The sequence below is a fragment of the Hemitrygon akajei genome, chromosome 23, assembly GCF_048418815.1.
Source record: "Hemitrygon akajei chromosome 23, sHemAka1.3, whole genome shotgun sequence".
NCBI lineage: Eukaryota > Metazoa > Chordata > Chondrichthyes > Myliobatiformes > Dasyatidae > Hemitrygon > Hemitrygon akajei.
In genome coordinates, this window is record NC_133146.1 from 26,696,187 (window position 1) to 26,717,673 (window position 21,487).

Consider the following 21,487-nt stretch of genomic DNA (forward strand, 5'->3'; position numbering starts at 1 on the left):
GCACCTTCTATAAGTGAGATAAGATTTGTTGAGGTACAGTCCAGGGCTTATTGTTAACTGCATGGTCACTCCAAACAGGGAGCTAGGTACATCTGAAACCCAACAAGATTTATCTCTGTATAATGTCATATCCATTTTAACCTCGATTCAAAAATAATTTCAAGTAATATATTATCTAGAATGTATTTCAGGTTTAGGCTTTTCTGGTCCCGAGCCACGCAAGTAAATACCGGTTGGGGGGGGGTGGGGGAGTCCTCTCCCTCATGTTCTATATCTGTGTGCATTATCAGACACAAAATAATTCTCTTAAAAATAGACTACTGTCATATAAATAGTTGCTTGCATTCTTTTAGGCTATGTAATATACCCATCAATTTTAATCATAGCTAAAGCTTTCGAGGTTAATAATAGCAGCGAAGCTCGTTGGTAAGGAAATGTTGATGGAAAACAGAATACACATGATCCAACCCCCAAAAAGAGAAAAATAAAATGACCCGGGGCTTCTGATTGATACAAGTACATCACACCTTGTACAAGACTGTGGCTGCATCACAGCTTGCAACCTGAGCAAGGCTTTCACTAATTCCAGGGACGGATTACCCGCTTCACATGAATTTATGCTCCACACCCCATCCAGTGAAGGAAACGGAAGGAAGGTTTCACGCAAACTTTGAGGACTTGTTCTCTGCTGTAGTATTCTAAATTCTTCAGTGGCTGGACTGAACTACTGGAAGCATGCAGATTTTATAAAAGACCTGAAGTAATGAGAAGGACAGTCCAACATCCACTGGAGCACCCCTACTTCCGTTTCGTATGGCCACGGGTTCAATTTCAATTAAAGTACGAATCCCTTTTGAATCTCAGACACTCATTTGATGAAACTATTCCAAAGTCTCCAAAATGTAATCGGAGAGACAAAGACAGGCAGAGAGGCAGAGGCAAAAAAAACACCAACAGATTTAGTACTTGAAGCAGATGTGTGGAAGAAACCAAAACAAAGCTATTAATATTTGCATTGTAAAGTCATTTAATATATTCCAAGCAATAATCAGTAAGTTAATTATTTATATTAAATAATGTATTGATTGCTGAAGCTGTTTGTGGTTGAGGACTTGCTTACAGAGAACAATTATCCCTGACAGCTTTACCATGGTAACCTGGTAAAAGCAGTCTACTTTTCAGGCTATAAGGACTTCATCTAGTCTTTTCTCATTGTATAAGTGACACACATTCGTCATCACTTTAATTATACTTCAGCTTAAAAAAATCTTGATGCATTTTTGATTGTTGAGCAGTTAAGTCTGTCGTGTTTAAAGTTAATCCACTGACAGATAAAATAATCAGTAATTTTCAAAGGGAAAACGTAAACTAATTTAGGAATGTTATGTACATATGCCCACAGTGAGATGCAGGTAAATGTTTTCATCCTTTGCTATTCTGGAATGTCTTTATTACAAAGAATTCAAAGTAAATGTTTTGAAGTAAACTTGAGTTGAAACCATTTAAAGAGATTAAAGATGAGATGTATTTGTCACACGTACATTGAAACATAGTAAAATGCGCAATTTGCTTCAAATCAAATCAGTGACGATTGTGCTGAGAAGCCCACAAGTGTCCGCACGCTTCCGGTGCTAACACAGCACGCCCACAACTTACCATCCCCAACCTGTACGTCGTAGGAATGTGGGAGGAAACCAGAGCACCTGGAGGAAACCCATAGAGTCACAGGAAGGACATACAAATTCCTTACAGACAGTGGCGGGAATTGAACCCCGATCTTACATCTGACTTTGTAATAGCATCATACGGACCACAATGCTACCGTGCCAGCAATTAGTTTCACTGTTGTCTGAAAATGCAAGTTTTTGCTGATTGTGAGGTGCTAGATTGAACCGCATTCAGAAGCACTCAGCATAAATTAACTAGGCATTTTTTCTGTTTCACTTAATGTTATGCTGCACCTGCAGAAACAAAAGTGCAATGGTTGGAAGGTATTTGACATGTGAAGAGTGATCATAGGGTGCCCTATTCAGGAAGAAAAACATATTCCTAGGTTAATTCTGAATCAGCCTGAAAAAAACAGGCAGGTAGACAAATAGATATTAATAGATGCTTGGGTGCAGTCACAAGGCTATCAACTAAATGCAGAAGTTATATGATATTATAAGCTTCAATCTTGTAGCTTAAGTACGTTTACAAATAACTGAATATACCCAAGTATAGGTTACAGCTGTCAAATGGTGTCCTGGTGTTTATCTATTATTTCTTTGACATACACTGTAAATGCAATTTTATATTACACCGCTAAAGTATTATTGTCACAGTGCCAGGACTGGAGTGCTTGTCTCAATGTCAGTGTAATGCAAAATGGCATTCATCATGTTATGTGATTACTACATTAGAAAGGAATTCCAACAGTCTTTAGGAGAATTCCATTTAGATTATGAGTATATATTAAACCTATCATTCACCAAAAATTCAACACTGAAGCATGTACAATAATAACTGATGCTAATAATCCTATCAATAGTTACTTGCACACTGTGGTCATAAAACACACCATCTGAACAAAATGAGTCAGTCCACTGTGTATTTTTTCCACTTGGCCTGCCCAGAATGACAGATATTCAATGCATTTTTAAAAAAAATTTCCTTTGAGTTTTCAAAAATCAAAGTAAAACAGAAGCAAGTTTAAATTTATAGCTACAGACACTGATAACAATCTGCAAAGAAACTAATTAAAGTAATTTGATAATCTAAAGGCAGCTGGGCGAGAGAATTCCAGAGCTCAAAAGTTCAAGGTTAATATTTCCAAATAAAGGAACCACAGCCAATATTACCAACTGCATTTTGTCAGTGTTACTCACTTCTGGCAACAGTCCAACCGAATGTGATTTTTCAGCAGAAATACCTGCTCTGAATCAATAACCCAACCCTTCACAAGACTGATATCATGTTTACTTAGTCCTATAAAAGCTCTAGAATTTTACAATCTCCAACTTGCATCTGACTGGCTTCCTCAATCCAATGCAGAATACAGGCTCATCCCATTTTGCTGGTTTTCAGTCAAGATTTAACCAAATTAACCTTGAACCAATCAACAATCACAACAAGGACACTTTGCTTTCCCTCCACAGGTCTCTGGGTTTCTCAGGACTTCAGCATTTGGGATCAGGTGTCCTCATTCTAAAGCAGGATGAACTAGATAATAGCATTCGTATTTATTAAATATTTTCTTCCAATCTTATCTAACTCAACCCCCAAAATCTCCATCTTACTCCAAGACCTCATGTAAATCCTTTACTTCATTGATCCCAGTAACGAAGAGGCCTTAAACAATGGAATTATTAACCTCCACCTCGTTCCTCCTTCATGACATGCTGTAAAACCCCCCGTATCTTTTGCAAAGCTGACCTCTTTTACTTTGACTGGGCATTAATTAGCATTTTACTATGTGCCTACGAAGCTGTTTAGAACATTTTATGATGTTAAAGGACCCATATAAAAAACAAATTCAAATGCAATATTCTGTAATGCTTTGTATATATACCAGGTACAAATGTTCAACACCTCACAACCATTTACTCCAAGTTCCAAAATGGCTTTTAGACATATTTCCCATATTTTTATGTATTAATTTTTTTGCATGAGATAAAAGATAACTATCATGGTAGAAATGATGATAATCTGAATATACTCTTTCAATAATCAAATACAGATCTCTTAGATTTGCATATTCCAACTATATTAAAATATTCATTATAGTTTGTGCTGTTGGGCACCCCAAATGTAACCTGATTAGAACCATGATATTCATTGCAGGGTGCAAAAAAACTTTGCGAACCTCACTGTTGGCTGCTTGAAGGTAGGTAGTTCTTTTTTGTTGGTGGGGAAGAGATTTAAACTCTGCCTAGAATTTGCTTAGCAGAGACACAGGGGATCCTGCAGATGCTGCAAATCTTGAGCAACATGTACAAAATGCTGACAGAACTCAGCAGGTCAGGCGGGTACCTATGCAGGGAAATAAATAGTCAACATTTCGGGCCGAAACCCTTCATAAAGACCGGAGAATTTGCTTAAAAGCTGCAAAGATGCCAGTGAGATAGCCAATGCTAGTGAGTTAGGGACAGCATCTCATGTTTGGTGATCTGCGACTGAGTCGGGGGTGGTGGGGGGTTGATCAAGATGACTGGTGGACGGAGATTTGGGCAGGGGAAAGGAGGGTGTGGGTCAGCATCATGAAGCAAGCAGCTGACACAGGGGCCAAAAAGAGGGCAGTTAAACAAATAATTTTGAATAAAGGGCCCAGCAACAAGCTGTGACCAGCTGAGGAAAATCTTAAAACTACACAACATGAACGTAACAGCGCACTGCAATAGGCAAGCCACAGTGTTACGCCGACAGTTTAACCAACTCTAAAATCAATCTAACCCTTCTCTCCCATACAGCCATCTATTTTTCTATCAACCATATGCCTATACAAGTCTCTTAAAAGTCCTTAAATTATTTGCCTTTCCCACCACCCCGGTAGAAGTATTATGCACTCACTACTCTGTGTTATACTTAACTCTTACATCCCTCTATACTTCACTCCAATCAACTTCATTTTTTGTTTTTAAAAAGGTGATTAGACAAAAGTATAGGGGGAATATCCGAGATGGAAATGGCCTTTCCCCAAGGCCACTTTCACCCTGGAAAGTCTCTGGCTGTTCACCTAATCTACCCCTCTTATCATCTGTTGGATTTTTCACATCCAACAGCAGATAAGCTTTAAATCATTTGGAGCCGACTTCTCCCAGCAATATTTTATTATATACTGACCTGTTGTGGAAAATAGCTCATTCAAACGACTGCAATTTGCAATGGGGAACGCCCTTTACAAAATTTTCACTGGGGGACTATGTCGTAGACTGAGAAACACTGGCTTATGCCTCTAGTGCTGAGTGAAGACTGGGAGTTCGATTCCCACCACGGTAAGGAGTTTGTATGTTCTCACTGTGACCGTGTGGGTTTCCTCCGGGTGCTCTGGTTTCCTCCCACATTCCAAAGACGGACAGGTTAGCTGTGGGCGTGCTACGTTGCCGGCAGAAGCGTGGCCGCCCAGCGCAATCACCGCTGACTTGATTTGACGCAAATGTTGCATTTCACCGCATGTTTCGATGTAGATGTGACAAATAAAACTAATCTTCTTCGGCTCACAATATCCAAGTTGGCATTTCTGCTCCACCTACAATTACCTTATTTGCCACATTAGGTCTGTATCCAGCTGTGACTTGAATATTCATTATCCAAAATTTCCCTACACATAATAATTGGACCCAACTCCACACTTCCTATAGCAGCATACTCCAAATATCAACTACTGTTTTAAAATACTTGCCTCCCAAATCCCCATTAGAACTCCTACCCCTCATCTTAAACCTAAGCCCCCTTATTTCTGAAGGTAATCAAACTTCAGTGCTTGTGTACATCTTAATGTATCACGGTGTAAATTCACTTTGAAGTGTACTTGATTTGACACTAAACTATGCAAATATAAACTGTATGTGCTCTCAATTTTATTTATCAATTATTTATTATTATTTACATTTGAACTTTGAACTGATTTTGAAGCACATCCCACACAATCTTGTTCTGGCATCAGACTGGGCGGAATTCAGATTGCTTTTAAATATAACAGATTTGTCTAAAATGAGAACTTAAGTTGCCAACAATTCAATTGCAGCAAAAATCCTGCCTTGGCAAAAATCAGCCCAGCTGGCTACTGCAGCCGTTTGTTCAGCCTTCATTCACAAAACATTTCCTACCAATAACAAATCCAATTTTTTTTTTTGTTTTTCAGTCAACTGTTTGCCTCTAACAACACGCAAAGGTTGAACATTACTTCTGCTAGCTCTTTATGGTTACCTCTCAAAATCCTACTTTAGAATATTAATGACCTTTCCACTTTCCAATAATGTCAAACCCAGTTTCTAAAGAATTTGACAAAAAAAAAACACCATGAAGAATTTACCAACTTGGATTTCTTCATCGTTTAGCAATTCAAAATTTAGTACAGTCCTTGGATCCCAACTGATTTTGGCATCTTTGAAGTCTGCAGATATGCAGTCCAGCAGTTAAAATTCCGAACTTTTACTGCATCTAGTATTTCAACCATGCTGTTGAGCTGCGGTTACCATTTTGCAATGAGAAGTAAGATACTTACCAAGCTCATCGCAGACGCTCTCACTCTCAATCAGAGCTGGATGGTCAAACGTGTCACGACAATACAGGATGCGGGTACTTCCATTAAGGATTGCAATTCCACCCAGCGCCATCACGAACTGGTCAACCAGCCAGGAGGACGATTGGTTCTGAATCCTCTTCAGCATAGTACGATAACGGCAGTACTGCGGGTAACTGAGGACAATGATTTTGGTGTTGTCAGCGTCATCGCCATCTTCGTCGTCATCATCTTCGGCACCTGTTGGGAAAGGCAAGCACCGCAGGCGTTACTGAAGAACATTAAATGCACTGAATGGCACATGGGTATATCCTGTTACTATTGACAACTGCCAGCTGTCTCGGCTTTGTGTTACAGTGTAAATTGAACATACTTCAAATTAATACGGTGCAGGATATAGTCAGAATTGTTAAATATTTGCTCCCATTATCACCCCATGCAGCAAGAGAAATGTCACAAACTATTAACGACATTACACAAAACTCTGCCTTGAAAGCTTGTTGATATCATTCTGGGGGAAAACAGAAGTACATCTTGTGGGACTGAAACCCGCTTGCTGGCTGACTAAATATTTCACTGATAGACTGAATGGAAAACATGTCCATAATTAATGCATAGCAAATCTATCTAAAAACAGGTTTTTTTAAAAAGTCTTCTGCTATACACTGGGAGCTAGGTTGCTACCTAAAACAGGAACTGGTACAATAGTGGCTAATAGACTCATTACCCTGCACTAACTTAGGCTGTCAGACGCCACACCTAAGCTAATGACATGTGTACAGCAATTTATCACGTTACCAAGTAGAGAGGTCTAAATAGCACCACATAGCTAATAGCTTCACTGCCTTGCTGGCCATTCTAAATCAGGACACACAAGCAAATAATTCTGTTCTAGAATTCAAAGAACTTTTTGGAAATGCAGCCTAGAAAGAAAAAGAAAATCAACTGCTTAGGAATGCTGGAGAGAGACAGAGACACGCCCCCCCCCCCCCCCCCCCCCACCAGGTCAGGCAGCATCCATGGAAATGAATAAACAATCAACATTTCGGGCCGAGACCCTTCACCAGGACACCTTGAGAATTTTGATGTGCAGCTGAGGACGTTTCCCCCACATTATTTTGATGGGTGAATGAATAACTTAGTTTGACTGTACAGACCAACAAGCTATAAAGTGCTAAAGTTTGGGCCATACTGAATCAAGTGATGTCAGCCGCAGAGGAATCCAATTCTGCACCTCAAAATATGCTGTGGAAAACTGACCAAATCCCACTTCTCTTTGATTCCTCGTGATGTGTTACTGTGATTTGATACTTATTTAAGACCAGCCTGAACATTCATGTTAGCACATTGAAATTCGGACTTTGGGATTGTTGGGAACACTCAAAATTATTTTAAAGTATTCCCAGTGGAGTTAAGTGTTTCAAACATATGGTACAACTTGTATCCCACTGTTCAAAGTAAAATTTATTATCAGAGTACAGACATGTCACCACATACAACCCTGAGATTCTTTTACTGCGGACATACTTGGCAAATCTATAGAAACAGTAACTGTAAACGGGATCAATGGACAACAATCTGTGCAAATGCAGATATAAATAAATAGCAATAAATAACGAACATTAAATAATATAATCGAGTTCTTAAATGAGTGTAACTATCCCCTTTTGTTCACGAGGCTGAAGGTTGAAGGTTAGTAGCTGTTCTTGAACCTGGTGGCACCAGACCTGAGGCTCTTGTACCTTCTATCTACCTGATGGCAGCAGTGAGAAAAGAGCATGGCTTGGGTGGTGAGGATCTTTATTAATTGCTTTTCTATGGCAATGTTTCATGTAGATTCGCTCAGTTGTTGGGAGGGTTTTACCTGTGATGTACCGGGCCGAATCTGCTCAAAGCCATACTAGGCCGTAATGCAGCCAGTCAGCACGCTTTCCACCACACATCTATAGAAGTTTGCCAAGGTTTATGATGACATGCCAAATCTCTGCAGACTCCTGAGGAAGTAGAGGCACCGTTGTGCTTTCTTTTTAATTATATTTGACGTGATGGGTAAAGAACAGGTCTTCTGAGATAATAACATCCAGGAATTTAATGTTACTGACCCTCTCCCAGCTCTGACCCTCCAATGATTATTGGCTCATGGAGTTCTGGCTTCGCTGTTCTGAAGTCGACATTCGGTTTCTTGGTCTTACTGACAGTGAGGTTGTTGCTATGACACCACTCAGCCAAATTTTCAATCTCCCTCCTGTATGCTGATTCATCACCAGCTTTGATACAGCCCACAACAGTGGCGTCATCAAACTAGCATATGGTGTTGGAGCTGTACTTAGCCACAAAGTCATTGGCGTGAAGCGAGTAGAGCCGGGGGTTCAGTACATATCCCTGCGGTGCTCCTGTGCCGATGGAGATTGTGGAGGAGATGTGGAGGGCTGGCTGAGTGGGACGGGTCCCTTAGGGGCTCCATTTAACCACACGTGCTTTTCATCCCTTTAAATTTAATCTCTGGAGTTAAGATGGAATAAAAAATTATTTTGTAAGTGAGGTGCCATGATCCACAGCAGTCTATTAAAAGAAGTGGATTTTGTTATAAATCAGAATAGACATTATTTATAATAAAATGTTATCTATAAGAATAAACTGCACAATCTCTTTTCATTCTTACTTCCATGGTCAATGTGTGAAGTAGTGTTCCGTTACATTCCTTAAAACCAATAGGACCGTTGCCACTTAGGTGTCCCACTGCCCCCCTCCGGGGGTGATACTCTGCTACAATAACTGGGGGCTTCTTCACCCAACCTGACCCTTCCCTGTCCAGTAGTGGAAGAACCCCGCTGAAGTTCAAAGCTGTTTCTGTGACGTGATTGGCCAGTGCATTCAACTGTTGGCCAAAAGGCTGGCGGTTTGAGTCTACCCAGGGACAAAGAGTTACAGTACAAAGTACCAGAAGCTGAATACACAAGGAAAAAAAAAAGAATCTGATAATCTGCTATCAAACAATTCAGAAATCCCAGCAATGATGTTTGCTGTACTCCTTTTAACTCAGTGTAACCCGATTCCTGCATTCCCTTCAAACTAACCCGGGCTCCATTTCCTGCGCTCCTTTTAAACATGCTGGATTTGCTGGAAAGTTTTTTTTTCCCGAAGCTGTTGGCACAGCATTAAAATAAAGTGAATTCGAAGTATTTTTAGGTATTAGTGGGAATAGCACCTAATAGGCCAGAAAATCTGCAAGTCCAGCATGACCAAAGTCCCAACTGTGTCAGATTAACAGAGTTTTACTGTAGCTAGAGATCTGCTACGGGTCATTTGATATGTTATTCAATCTTTGAGGAACATGAAGGCGCATAGTGTAAATTCATGGAGCCATAAGGAAGTCAACAAACTCAATTTAATCTGTATTGCGTATATTGAATTAATTCTAATCTCCTGTTCTTTTCCTATTACTCACTAGCATTGGTAGCAAATGCACTTGCATACCAGAACCAAATTTTTAACAGCTGCCTTAAAAAAAACATGTATTTATGTAGTACTATTTACCACCTGAGGTCAATTTAGTGCTTTACACCTCATGAAGTGCCCTTGAAGAATAATCCCTGTAATGTAGGATGAAGCAGGGATAGTTTTGGCAGACAGGAAAATATTCTACCTTCAAACAGTGACTGGACAGGCCCTGGATGTGGGCCAAATAAACCCAGGTTAGGTCCCAGCACTCAGGCTGTAGGATCTCCAGGACGTGGAGGGAGTGTCGAGGGTGGAAAGGTAGGGGTTTGGGGTTGCCTACATCTAGTTAAGAAGCTTTGTGGGGTGAGCTGGGGCAGACAATTAGCCTTTTCATGAACATCACTTCTGTGTGTTTATTAACTCTAATAAAATAGCCGTGCCTCGTTTAAAAGGCTGCGGTTTGCTCTGCTCATTGACACCAACTGCGAATTTGAATGTAAAACGTTTTAACTTTCCTCCCAAGCTGCTAATATCACCTTCAACTTCCAAGATGTTCCAAATGGAAATACACAAATCCTAAACCACTGTCTGGTACATTTATTTGTTCCACACTTGGAAAATCATAAGTATTATGTGATGCCCCGTAAATAAAATATCAACCAATCCGAATTAAAATGGTATATCACTTTCTCTAAATGGACACAGAGAGGCACGAAACATCTGTACATTCAGACCCTCTATTAGGTACACCTACTTATTAATGCAAAACATCTAATCAACCAATCACGGGGCAGCAACTCGATGCAGAAAAGCATGCAGGCGTGGTCAAGAGGTCCAGTTGTTGTTGGGACCAAACATCGGAATGAGGAAGAAATGGGATGCAAGTAACTTTGGGCACGGGATGATTGGTGGTGCCTGAGGAGCCGGTTTACGTATCTCAGAAACCGCTGCTCTCTTAGGATTTTCACGCAGAACAGTCTCTAGAGTTTACAAAGAAAGGTGCGATAAGCCAGAAAACATCCAGTGAGTGGCAGCTCTGTTAATGAGAGGGGTCAGAGGAGAATGGCCAGACTGGTTCAAGCTGACAGGATGGCAGTAACTCAAGTGACCACACATTACAACAGTGGTGTGCAGAAGAGCATCTCTGAAGGCACAACACATTGAACCTTGAAGTGGATGGACTACAGCAACCGAAGACCACAAAGACTCGGCGGCCAATTCATTAGGTACCTCCCGTACCTAATAAAGTGGCCACTGCGCGTATATCCGAAAATAGCTTCTGAAAGAAATGAGTTTTCTTTCCAATGTACAACTGCTACTTTCTTGCAACAATCGAGAAAATATCGAACTGTTAGGCCCACACAGCTTGTTTCAGAGAAAGGTTAGTCGAACTGGCACCATATTCAAAAAGATCAAAAATGTATAATCAGATGCACATTACAACACACGTCCCAAGCATGCTACCGCTTAAAACAACCACAGGTTACAAGTGTTGCTTTTCATAGGGGTGGGGGAAGACTTCAAAACAAAATGGCATAACTCAAACTCACAACTCGAACGCGACGTTAGAAAACACTTCAGCAGGCACCAAGTGTGGAATTCCCACGCCCAAGGAGTTCACTAATTCAAATGAAGCCTTCAAAACTGCAGGATAAAATTTTGGTTAGGTTGGGATCAAGGAATTTGGAACAAGGGTGGGTAAGCTGAATGGTAGAAAGACTAGATGGGTAAAACCTGATTCAAATAACTATTATACCCCAGGGCAAATGTTGAGTCCATTGCTTTCAAAAGGCAAACCTTTTTGCATTCAACTTGCTACAGCGTAAATGTAATCTGAGTGGCGAGCTGCCGAATTAATTGTCACTGCAGTGTGACTCCAAGGCAGAGGGACAGTCTTATTCGGCTTTGCATTTAACTTCATTGCTCGGCTGGTCGTACAGGTAAACAAATGAAGTGAAGCTGTGACAGGCATTTCTTTACCGGGAGAATTTTAACTCGATCAGTCAACCGAAGGATGTGTGGGTCTTTTGCACTGTCCAAATTGCATCATCTGTTCGTCCTGCACCCTATTTGACCATCTGAACACACAGTACCTCACCAGCAGAGACTAAAGTTGACAAGACCTGCGGTTGAGCAATAAACACATGACAAATGGACAATGGTAGTCCAATCACTGTCCGTCTGTGGCACTGAAACGGGAATACTTCTCATAACCTTGAAAAATAATGTAAAGCTTAATACTGGAGTGAAATGGACCAAGTATCGTATCTTTGTGCCAAAACAGATATAGTCAGTCAACATAGAGTATAAAATAAATAACAAAATAGATTTTTGAATCCTTCGCCTTGTAACAATGAACCATTTGATAATTAAATAGCACACTACTATAATGATAGTTGTGAGTGTGCTGTTCCTCCACACCTTGTGGGACATCAGGCGGCAACCTTACCATTTCTGTAGCATTTGTCTGTTTTTTTACAAACTGAGACTGAATTGCTAGCTCAACACTCCACCCAGCACAGGCAGAAGGCATGCAAGGGGCCAGCTAGATTCGAACCTGGGACCACTCGAGTCGCAAAGTCAGCTGCGGGTGCCACTATACCACTGGCTGGCCGATATTTGTGAGCAATGGAGATTAATTTCCATTACTGTTATCAATCCCCATATTTAAATACAAGTTTAAAACAGCATTTATAAAATTAAAGTAGTAAAAGCATTTCAAAGCACATCACAGGATCACAAAAAAAATTCACACGGATGTTATGACTCGCGACTTGAGAAATTAGTTCAATTGGCGGATTAGATGAAGAACCGGATTAGTTTTAAGGAAGTAGAATAAATTGTATTTAAAGTGCAATTGTGCAAAAAAAATTCTAATATTGTTGCTGAGAAAGCATCAATCCTTTACATGCTTCAGTGAATTCAAATGAAATCCTACCACATGTAATAGGTAATCCTGCAATTTAGCGCAAAGGACAATCATACAAACATTGCTTGGAGAGGTGTCACAAATTGGCTGAGTTGCAGTGCAGAGCTGTAGCCCAACCTAATTCTACAGTAAGACATTAAGAAAACTTCCAGGCAGTGAAAACGAAAACCATTAACTTGTGCCTCAGGACATCAAAGTACTCTGCAACCAATGAAAACCTCTGAAAATACCTCTGTTGTAATATAGGAAAATCTGTCAGCAAATTCCCACAAACAGCAACAAGATCACCTACTTGATTTAATGCAGGGCCAATCGTATTCAGGAGATTGGGAGAAATTCTCAGCTACTCTAATTTTATAAATATATGTTATTAAAGATATAGCAAACACAATTAGTGTACATCCTTCTTGACATTCATTGTAAATCTTCTAACAATGCATCATTACCAGCAATGTTTCCTCAAGAAATACAGGTCTGGAAACAATATCATGAGTTCTGCCTTTGTCATCCACTCGAGAGAACAAGCGGAGGTTCATCTTTGTCGAAAGATGGCATTGTCAATGTGAAGCAACCACTACGTGCTACATTGAAATACCAGCCTAGAGTTCATACTTAAATCCCCAAATTGTGGATGAAGCCTCCGTCTGATTTAGAGAACTATGTTTCATGGGGGTGTGGGGAGCATAAGATTTGTGTTGTTCGACTTTGAAATCTCACATTGCAAATCAAGGATAGATGAAGAACATTTTCACGATTTGCTTGAACTCCAGAAAATTTTTCTGAACATGAATTCATTAAAAATTCTTCAAGCCCCACTCTCCAGACTTCTTGTTTAGAGGTGGCATAGGCGAAACTACAGCGTAACCACCACACTCTGAGGTGCAAATGCTCCACTACAGGCCTGAAACTGATCACTTCACCAGGTGTTGTGATAACGAACCCGATAAGATGCATAACTGGAGTCATTTTGCAAGACATCAAGGTATGATGCACAATTCTTCAACAAGCAGTAATTTCACTTAATTAAACCATCCCCCTTGTAAATCAACCACACATCCACTAATACTTTTTGTACATCTGATTGTGCTGCAGATTGAGCATTTTGAAAGTATTTATATTTAGTGGGACCCTGCTATCAGTTTATCACTGATGAGCCAAAATGAGTTATTATTAAAACAATATCAAAAGAAAATCTGACCCTGCCTGTGTAACTTGCACTGAGGTCAGGGGCAGATTAACATTAAATATAGAACACTACAGGCACTTAGTCCCACAATGTAGTGCTAACCTTTAAACCTACTCTAAGGTTAATCTAACCCTTCCCTCCCACCTAGTCCCCCATTTTTCTATCACCACCTTAAAATTATACCTCCCCTCCCCCATTTTAGCCATTTCCACCCTGGGAAAACAATCTCTACTTAATTTATGCCCCATCATCTTGTACACCTTTATCAAAACACCTCTTATCCTCCTTCACTCCAAAAGGAAAAGTCCTAACTCACTGAACCTATCCTCATAGAACATGCTCTCTAATCCAGGCAGCATCCTGATTCGAGGGATGAAGCACCCTGCTTTGAATTACCAGTCCACAGTGGGCCAAGAATGGCCAGCCAATTTGTTATTCATTAAAGCCCGTAACCAACTTCATCCCTACCAAATCTCCTCAGTACAATTTATGAAAAATAAAATTTATGATGATCTTCCATTGAAATCAAGAACATATAATATGTTTCAAAGTTTAAATATTCATTCATCATGGCCAGAAGTAAATAATGAATGCTTTAGTAGCTAGGTAAGGGTTAATTCCAGTTGGCCTACAGACTATAACTCCATTGTGAATTCTCTGCAAACATTTTTTAAAAATTATCAAAGTGAATAATATTTCTGACAGAAGAGCACTCAAAGATTTAAAGTGCATGTTGTCACTGGAGAATATCCTCTGTACCTTACCAGAAGCTTTACCATAACTCTAGAAAATGGCTTGCGGTACAAAGGCAGAAGAAACACCTTTTACATAAGAACTTCCTGATTCTATTTTGATGCTCCCCTGTTTATTTCGCCACAAGTTAAACAGGTGAAAGAATGGGATTCCAATATGGCGAGTGACATCAGTGACTGAGGCAGTGGACACAGCTGAAACTGGCCCTTCAGCCCATCTAGTCTGTGCCAAACTATTTACCTGCCGAGTCCCATTGACCTGCACTTGGACCATAGCCCTCCCTATGCTCTCCCATCCATGCACCCATCCAAATAGCCCTCCATACCCTCTCCCATCCATATACCCATCCAAATAGCCCTCCATATGCTCCATACCCCTCCATACGCTCTCCCATCCATGTACCCAACCAAATAGCCTTCCATACGCTCCATACCCCTCCATACGCTCTCCCATCCATGTAGCTCTTAAAGTGTCAAAATCGAACCCACATCCACTGACAGCTCGTTCCACACTCATCGAACTGAGTGAAGCTCCCACTCATGTTCCCCTTAAACCTTTTACCCTTAACCTTCTTGTTCTAGTCTCACCCAGTGGAAAAAAGCCTGTTTGCATTTACCTCATCTATACCCCTCATAATTTTGTATGTACCTCTATCAAATCACCCTTCAGTCTTCCACACTCCAGGGATTAGGTTCTAACCTATTCAACCTTCCCCTGTAACTCAGATCCTCAAGTCCCTGCAACATCCTTGTGGATTTTCTCTGAAGTGTTCCAATATTATCGACATATTTCCTGCAGGTAAGTGACAAAACTGCATACAATTCTCCAAATTAGGCCTCACCAATGCCTTATTCAACTTCAACATAACATCCCAACTCCCGTACTCAATACTTTGATTAATGACGACCAACGTGACAAAAGCTTTCTTTACGATCCTATCTACCTGCGACGCCACTTTCAAGCAATCATGAATATAGTATATAGTTAAAAAAATAAACAGACAAATACTTGAACTAATGCCAGAAAACCAGCAGCAGGAAATATGGGTGTTTGACCTGCTATTCATCTTCTATTCTGCATTCCAATGTACGCAGCTGCAGAGAAAGTCGGTGATGACTTGCCCAGAAGAAAGTGGCCAAACACTTTCTACAGTATTGCTGACCAGAGGTAAATATAGAACTTTTCAGGCCACTAAAATATAGTCCAAGACATTTCCCATGTCTACAGTTCCTCACGAAGGGATCTGAATTCCAACTTGGCATCACGAAACAGAAAACTCACTCCAAACCAACCTCATTTCATGCAGCACACATTACCACAACGTCTGCCCATTCACCTCTACTTGAAACATACACTTAAACTGGGAAAGGCAATTTTCATTCAATGCAATTTGCGCACTCCAGGGGTGAAATTGACTTGTTTGGGCAACAAATGTAACAACCGTTAATGTCAGGCCAAGCAAAAATATTAGCTGATGTTTCTGGTCTAAATCAACGGGAGGTAAATCACCACTTAATTCAAGTGTAAGTGTCGAATGAATTACATGCAAGCATCACACAGGGTCAAAAAGGCTAGTCAGAGGACATTCAACCCATCATATCTGTACTATATTTGTGAAAGAGCAAAAGCCAAAAATCTCCATTTCATTGCTCTTTTCCCCACAGCCTTCTACAAATTTCTCCTTCAGTGAATATGCATTTGAAATGTATGAGTGAATCTGCTTACACCACCCTTTCAAGTATTGCATTCTAAATCACAATTTGATGCATTAAAAAATTCTCTTCATCTTTGTTATTTTTGTCAGTCTTTTTAAAGCTCTCTCCTCGGGTTATCAATCCTTCAGACACAAGAAACAATTTTCTTGCATCGGCTCTTTCAAAAACCCTCAAATTTGAATGCCTCCATTAAATATTTATTAACAAAAATAGGCAATTTTAAAGCAACTTAGCAGACCCAGATATCTACCATCATCATAAAAGTTAAATTACTTTGGTGAAAAATACAGAACCTAATAATTCTCGTGTTTTTCAGGGAAGTTAAATAATGACTGCATCTTGGTTTAAAAATAATTTCATTTTCCTCAACTCTGAAATGATTCCATAACCTATGGATTAACTCTCAAAGGCTCTACAACTCATACCTTGGTATTAATTATTTGTTTATTTACTTATTATTTGCACTGCTTCTCTTTTGCACATTGGCTGTTTGAGAGTCTTTGTGTGCAGTTTTTCCATTGACTATTTTATTTCTGTGTTCTACTGTTGTAAATGCCTGCAATAAAATTAATCTCAGGGTTGTAAATGGTGACATTAGCACTTTAATAAATTTACTTTGAACTTTGAAACACAGTATTCCTATATTCAATAACATTGGGAACAAGGCAATTAGATGCAATATAGTGATAAAATAGACAACAATATTTCAATTTGATAAGCAGCATTAATATCAACCCCAATCTCATTCAATTTCATTGCACAAGGCCATTCTTCCGCTATCCCAAAATCTCACATCATTAGCCTCTACCTGTGGTGTGTAGAGGTCGAAGGGATGGCCTGCTATATAATCTCTATAAAGAACAAGAGATTAGCATTTTGATGGAATTGCCCACGTTCCAAAAAAAAAAGCACTTCTGAAAGCTGCAAAGTAAATAGGGCAACATCAGAAAACAAGTGGGAAGTTGGGATACCCATTGCCACTCTCAATACCCATTTAACACAAGGAAATTCTATTTGCTGCACCAATGCACCGCCTGGGGTAGGTGGGGTAGTGAGCATCAAGTGTTATTTAAAGTTAATCCACACTGAAAGACAGCCTGCTTCTAACTCATCTTTTAACCCAGAAGGGACTGGCTGCCAACATCGTGCCGGAAATACTGGTGCAAGAGGTGCAAAAGCAGACGACACCCCTGATATTTGCAGTGTGCCGGGAGGTCTTCTGTGCAATTTAACCCCCGTCTCACACAGAGCTTGAAGCCCCTAGTACAGAAGCAGTCAGCAACTTCGCCAGCAGATCCCTGGATCCAGTCACAGTGTGGTGTTCAGCAGCCAAGTTCTCACACAGAGGCTGCGTCTCAAACTGCTGCCATCAGGGCTTTGATCACAAGGAATGCTGGGTGTCACGGCAGTCGAGCAGCTTATCCCAGGATTGGCAAGTGACCCTCCTCTCGGGTTAACAGTATTCCTGTTCACATCTTCGTGCCTGTACTCTCCCTGTTGTGTACCGCAGCCCAGAGATTCTCCAGTCAGTTTTAGCCTCCTCCGTTGGAAGGCAACATCTTTCGAGGAGGTACCCTGCGGCCAGTGCATATTACGCACAAGTGCGGGCAGGGGACGTACAGGTAACGTGCATTCCACTTGATATTTTTTCTGATGGAAAAGTTTGTTTGGGAATATTTATTTTGGAATGGACTTTTACTTGGACATCGTTTCAATGTGGTCATTGTGATGGGCAGCAGCAGCTGACATCGTGGCTGGAGAGTTCCTGGCCTGATGGGAGAGGATAGAAGCGATGGATGAATGGTAAATTGCAGCTGAATTTATTGATCAGTCAGAGGTGTTATTGTGAAACAGCAAACAGAAAGAAACCATGTAACAGCTTCCCTTCATCTTCTGGCTTAGAGTCATGCCGCTTGCTGAAAACTACCACAAATCTTTGAGAGAACAAGTACTTGGAATAGTGACCTAACCTGCAACCATGCACTGGAAGTCCATGTCTAGCCATAGCCCAAAGTTGCCATATAATTGGTTGTGAATAGTTCGTGGCCAAGTTCACCATGACAGCCAATTGCAGATGGATCTTCAGTCTAGTGGTACACACAAAATGCTGGAGGAGCTCAGCAGGTCCTGCCCAAAGGTCTCGGCCCAAAACGTCGACTGTACTTTTCCCCACTGATGCTGCCTGGCCTGCTGAGCTCCTCCAGCATTTTGTGTGTGTGTGTGTGTTGCTCGGATCTCCAGCATCTGCAGATTCCCTCGTGCTTGCGTTCAAACCAGCGGTGGCAGATTTCAGTCACGACATCACATCGGAAGCGCGGACGTCTTGTGCATCGCTTCTCCGTGATCACGGGGAAAGTACCCCCTTGCTGCTCCGTGGAAGCGGAAGCCCGGCCAGAAATCCATCTCTCAGCCTCATGCTGGGTGTTCACCAAGAGGGAAGTTCACATTGTAATTATAATGATCAGATGGAGTCCAATGAAGTCTATCTTCAGCCTGTAGGTTTTTAATTAAGTAACATAGTTCCCAGCTTGTCTCGTATGGTGAAGAGAAACGAGCAACAGAAATACCTGTCAGCAATTTAAGGCTGGGGAAGATATCCTACAAACTGTAAGTTCATATTCCAAATAATTTCACTTAGCATCGACCAATAGAACAAGCAACAAATGGCCAGGTCAAAATGATGAATGGCTTCTAATACATTGCTATGGAATTATTTTATTACATTTAGCAAATGGCCACTAAATCAGTTCTGATGACAATCGGTACTTGCAGTTGAAAAAAAATTAGTCCAGCATGCATTCTTTCAAAAAAAAAGCTTATGAAGGGAAATCAGTGATTAATGATTATTCAAAGTATTTTAAAACTACAAACAACTGACAGATTGAGTAAAATGGGAAACTACATTTACTGTTTCCAAAACAACCCATGCCACAGTATAAATCAGCAGACTAACTCAGTACTGTTTAATTTTATCCCTAGAAAACCAAAGGGCTAATTTGAATCTGTCTTAGAAACTATTCAAGAGCAGCACCACTGAAAAGCTTGAAATTTTTACAAAACTGCATATGATGAAAATCTGAAATTCAAAAAACATAAAGAGCTGGGGGGAGGGTTCTCTGACCTGAAACCTTCATCTAGTTTCCATTTCTGCAGACACTGTCTGATCCATTGAAGTGGCTATTAGATATTAAAAAGTCAATAAATGTAATAGACTAACATGGATTGGCTAATCACACTTTCAATGGAACAAATTCCTTGTCCTTTTAAAGCTTGTTCCTTTTCCAAACTCGATGCCATAATGTTTCATTTCATATATCAGCCCCCGCTTCCATCATCTCTCATCCAATACATTCATCTCTCATCTCTTATTCACATGTAGTTGAGTTACAAAACATGCATAGATTATGACATTCTAAAATATTTTGCTGTTTAATATAAATGCCATTATCGATTTAATAAAACTTGTAAAACAGAATTAAGTGGTCACAAAATGCTCACGAACTCAGTTAATTAAGAATACTTACGAAGCATGACAGATTTGTTTTCCTGTGATGGTCAGATGGCTCTGATTTCAGTCCAGAATATTAAAGAGAATGCATTGTGCTTTCAGCTGCTGAACACTGGGGCTATTGGGACTGCTCGTAATATCTGTAAGCCCATAGACATATATGCAGAATTAGGCCATTCAGCCCATCAAGTCAGGGAAAGGACAGAGGGCTCTGGTGAGCTACTTTTAGCATATACCCCAATAAGGGTGATGGTCTTGGGTAAGTAAGTAACTAGCATCAAAACAACATGATCAAACAGGTAAACAACCCTAATATGAGATCATTTACAAAGATAGCACTGGGGAAAAAAAAAGAATCCATCGCCAATGATAAACTGAAAGACTACAGGAATCATTTTACAGAAAAAGGACCACAAGATTAAACAGAGAGGCACTAACAGTAAATTTCAGAGCTAAGATGAAATGGTTATAATGGAGTAGGGTACAGTATAAACACAAGGCATTCTGCAGATGATGGAAATCCCGAGCAACGTTCCCTTGTTGAAGTGCTGGAGGAACTCAACAGGTCAGGCGGCATCTGTGGAAAGGAATAAACAGCTGACATTCTGGGCAGAGACCCTTTCTGGCTCTTCCTCCTTCCTTTTCAGTCCACTTCAACTGGTTATTCCTCTCCATAGATGCTGTCCGACTTATAGGATGGACATTACACTGAATGTATGCACTTGGGGATGCAAGAGTATGAACAATCTGGGTGATCAAATATGAAGTGAAAGAATTAGAAGTCAACATCCTGGGAAACATAACAGCACTGAGCACCCTAGATTTTTTTTAAATATGAATTTTTTTCCAGATGCTTATTTTTTGTCTTTCCATTAGTGTCCCAGTACAAAAGAGCAAATTTTAGATTCCCAAAAAATTAAATATTGCAGAGAAATTTCTGTAACATATTAAATAATAGAGCACTTTTCAAATAAAACGATTACCTTGTGGGTATACAGCCCAGTGTGTGATTAAACAAAGATAACAAACAGGATGCTAAGGATCAATTACATAATGAGTTGAATGAACTAAACTGATTAACTGAAACAGAAATGGGTGTAGAAGTGATGAAATAGGGCAAAGGACAACCCAATTAAAAAGCAAGGGTGTGTCAGATGTGACACTTTATCACCAATTCACCAGGGGTTTTAAGGTGTGCTGTGCAAGCTCTTCTGAAAAGCAGAAATGTATGAGCAAGGTTGAGGACCAGAAACACAGTGGTCAGCCACAGAAACTGAGTGCAGCAGACGAGAAATACATCCAATTGACGTCCCTTCTAAATCAGAAGTCGTCCAGCACTGCAAACCAGCTCTGAACTCACAGAAACCACTGGAACCCAAGTCCACCTCTCTACAGTCTAGAGACGGCTTATCAGAAGTGGTCCTCACGGAAGAGATGCTGCCAAAAAGCAAAACTAAAGAGACTCACCTACGCACAAAAACACAAGGACTGGGGTGCTGAACAGTGGCAGCAAGGGTCAAAAAGCAAATCAGAGTCACGTTTCGACATTACTCATTTTGCTCCACCACTAGGGATCGACACAGGAGATGCCATTCAAACTGGGGCCTTTTGGTCAGGAGACTGCCAGCCCAGGAAGATCCCCAAGACAAATTCACATGCTGCCTACCTGGATTTGTACTGGGGTTTCCATTCTACAAGGAACATACTGTATTAGTCTAAGACAACTGCACTA

General features: G+C 40.5%; 1 protein-coding gene across 4 annotated transcripts in view; it reads right to left on the reverse strand.

Moving 5' to 3' along the window:
- The window catches only part of arid5b (AT-rich interaction domain 5B), a 142,969-nt gene that overhangs the window by 97,662 nt on the left and 23,820 nt on the right, over nt 1–21,487 (reverse strand). For all 4 annotated transcript variants that reach the window (XM_073027240.1, XM_073027241.1, XM_073027242.1 and 1 more), the window contains one exon: nt 6,206–6,463. In XM_073027240.1, the coding sequence (XP_072883341.1) occupies nt 6,206–6,463 (258 nt within the window). The remainder of the gene's footprint in view (nt 1–6,205; nt 6,464–21,487) is intronic.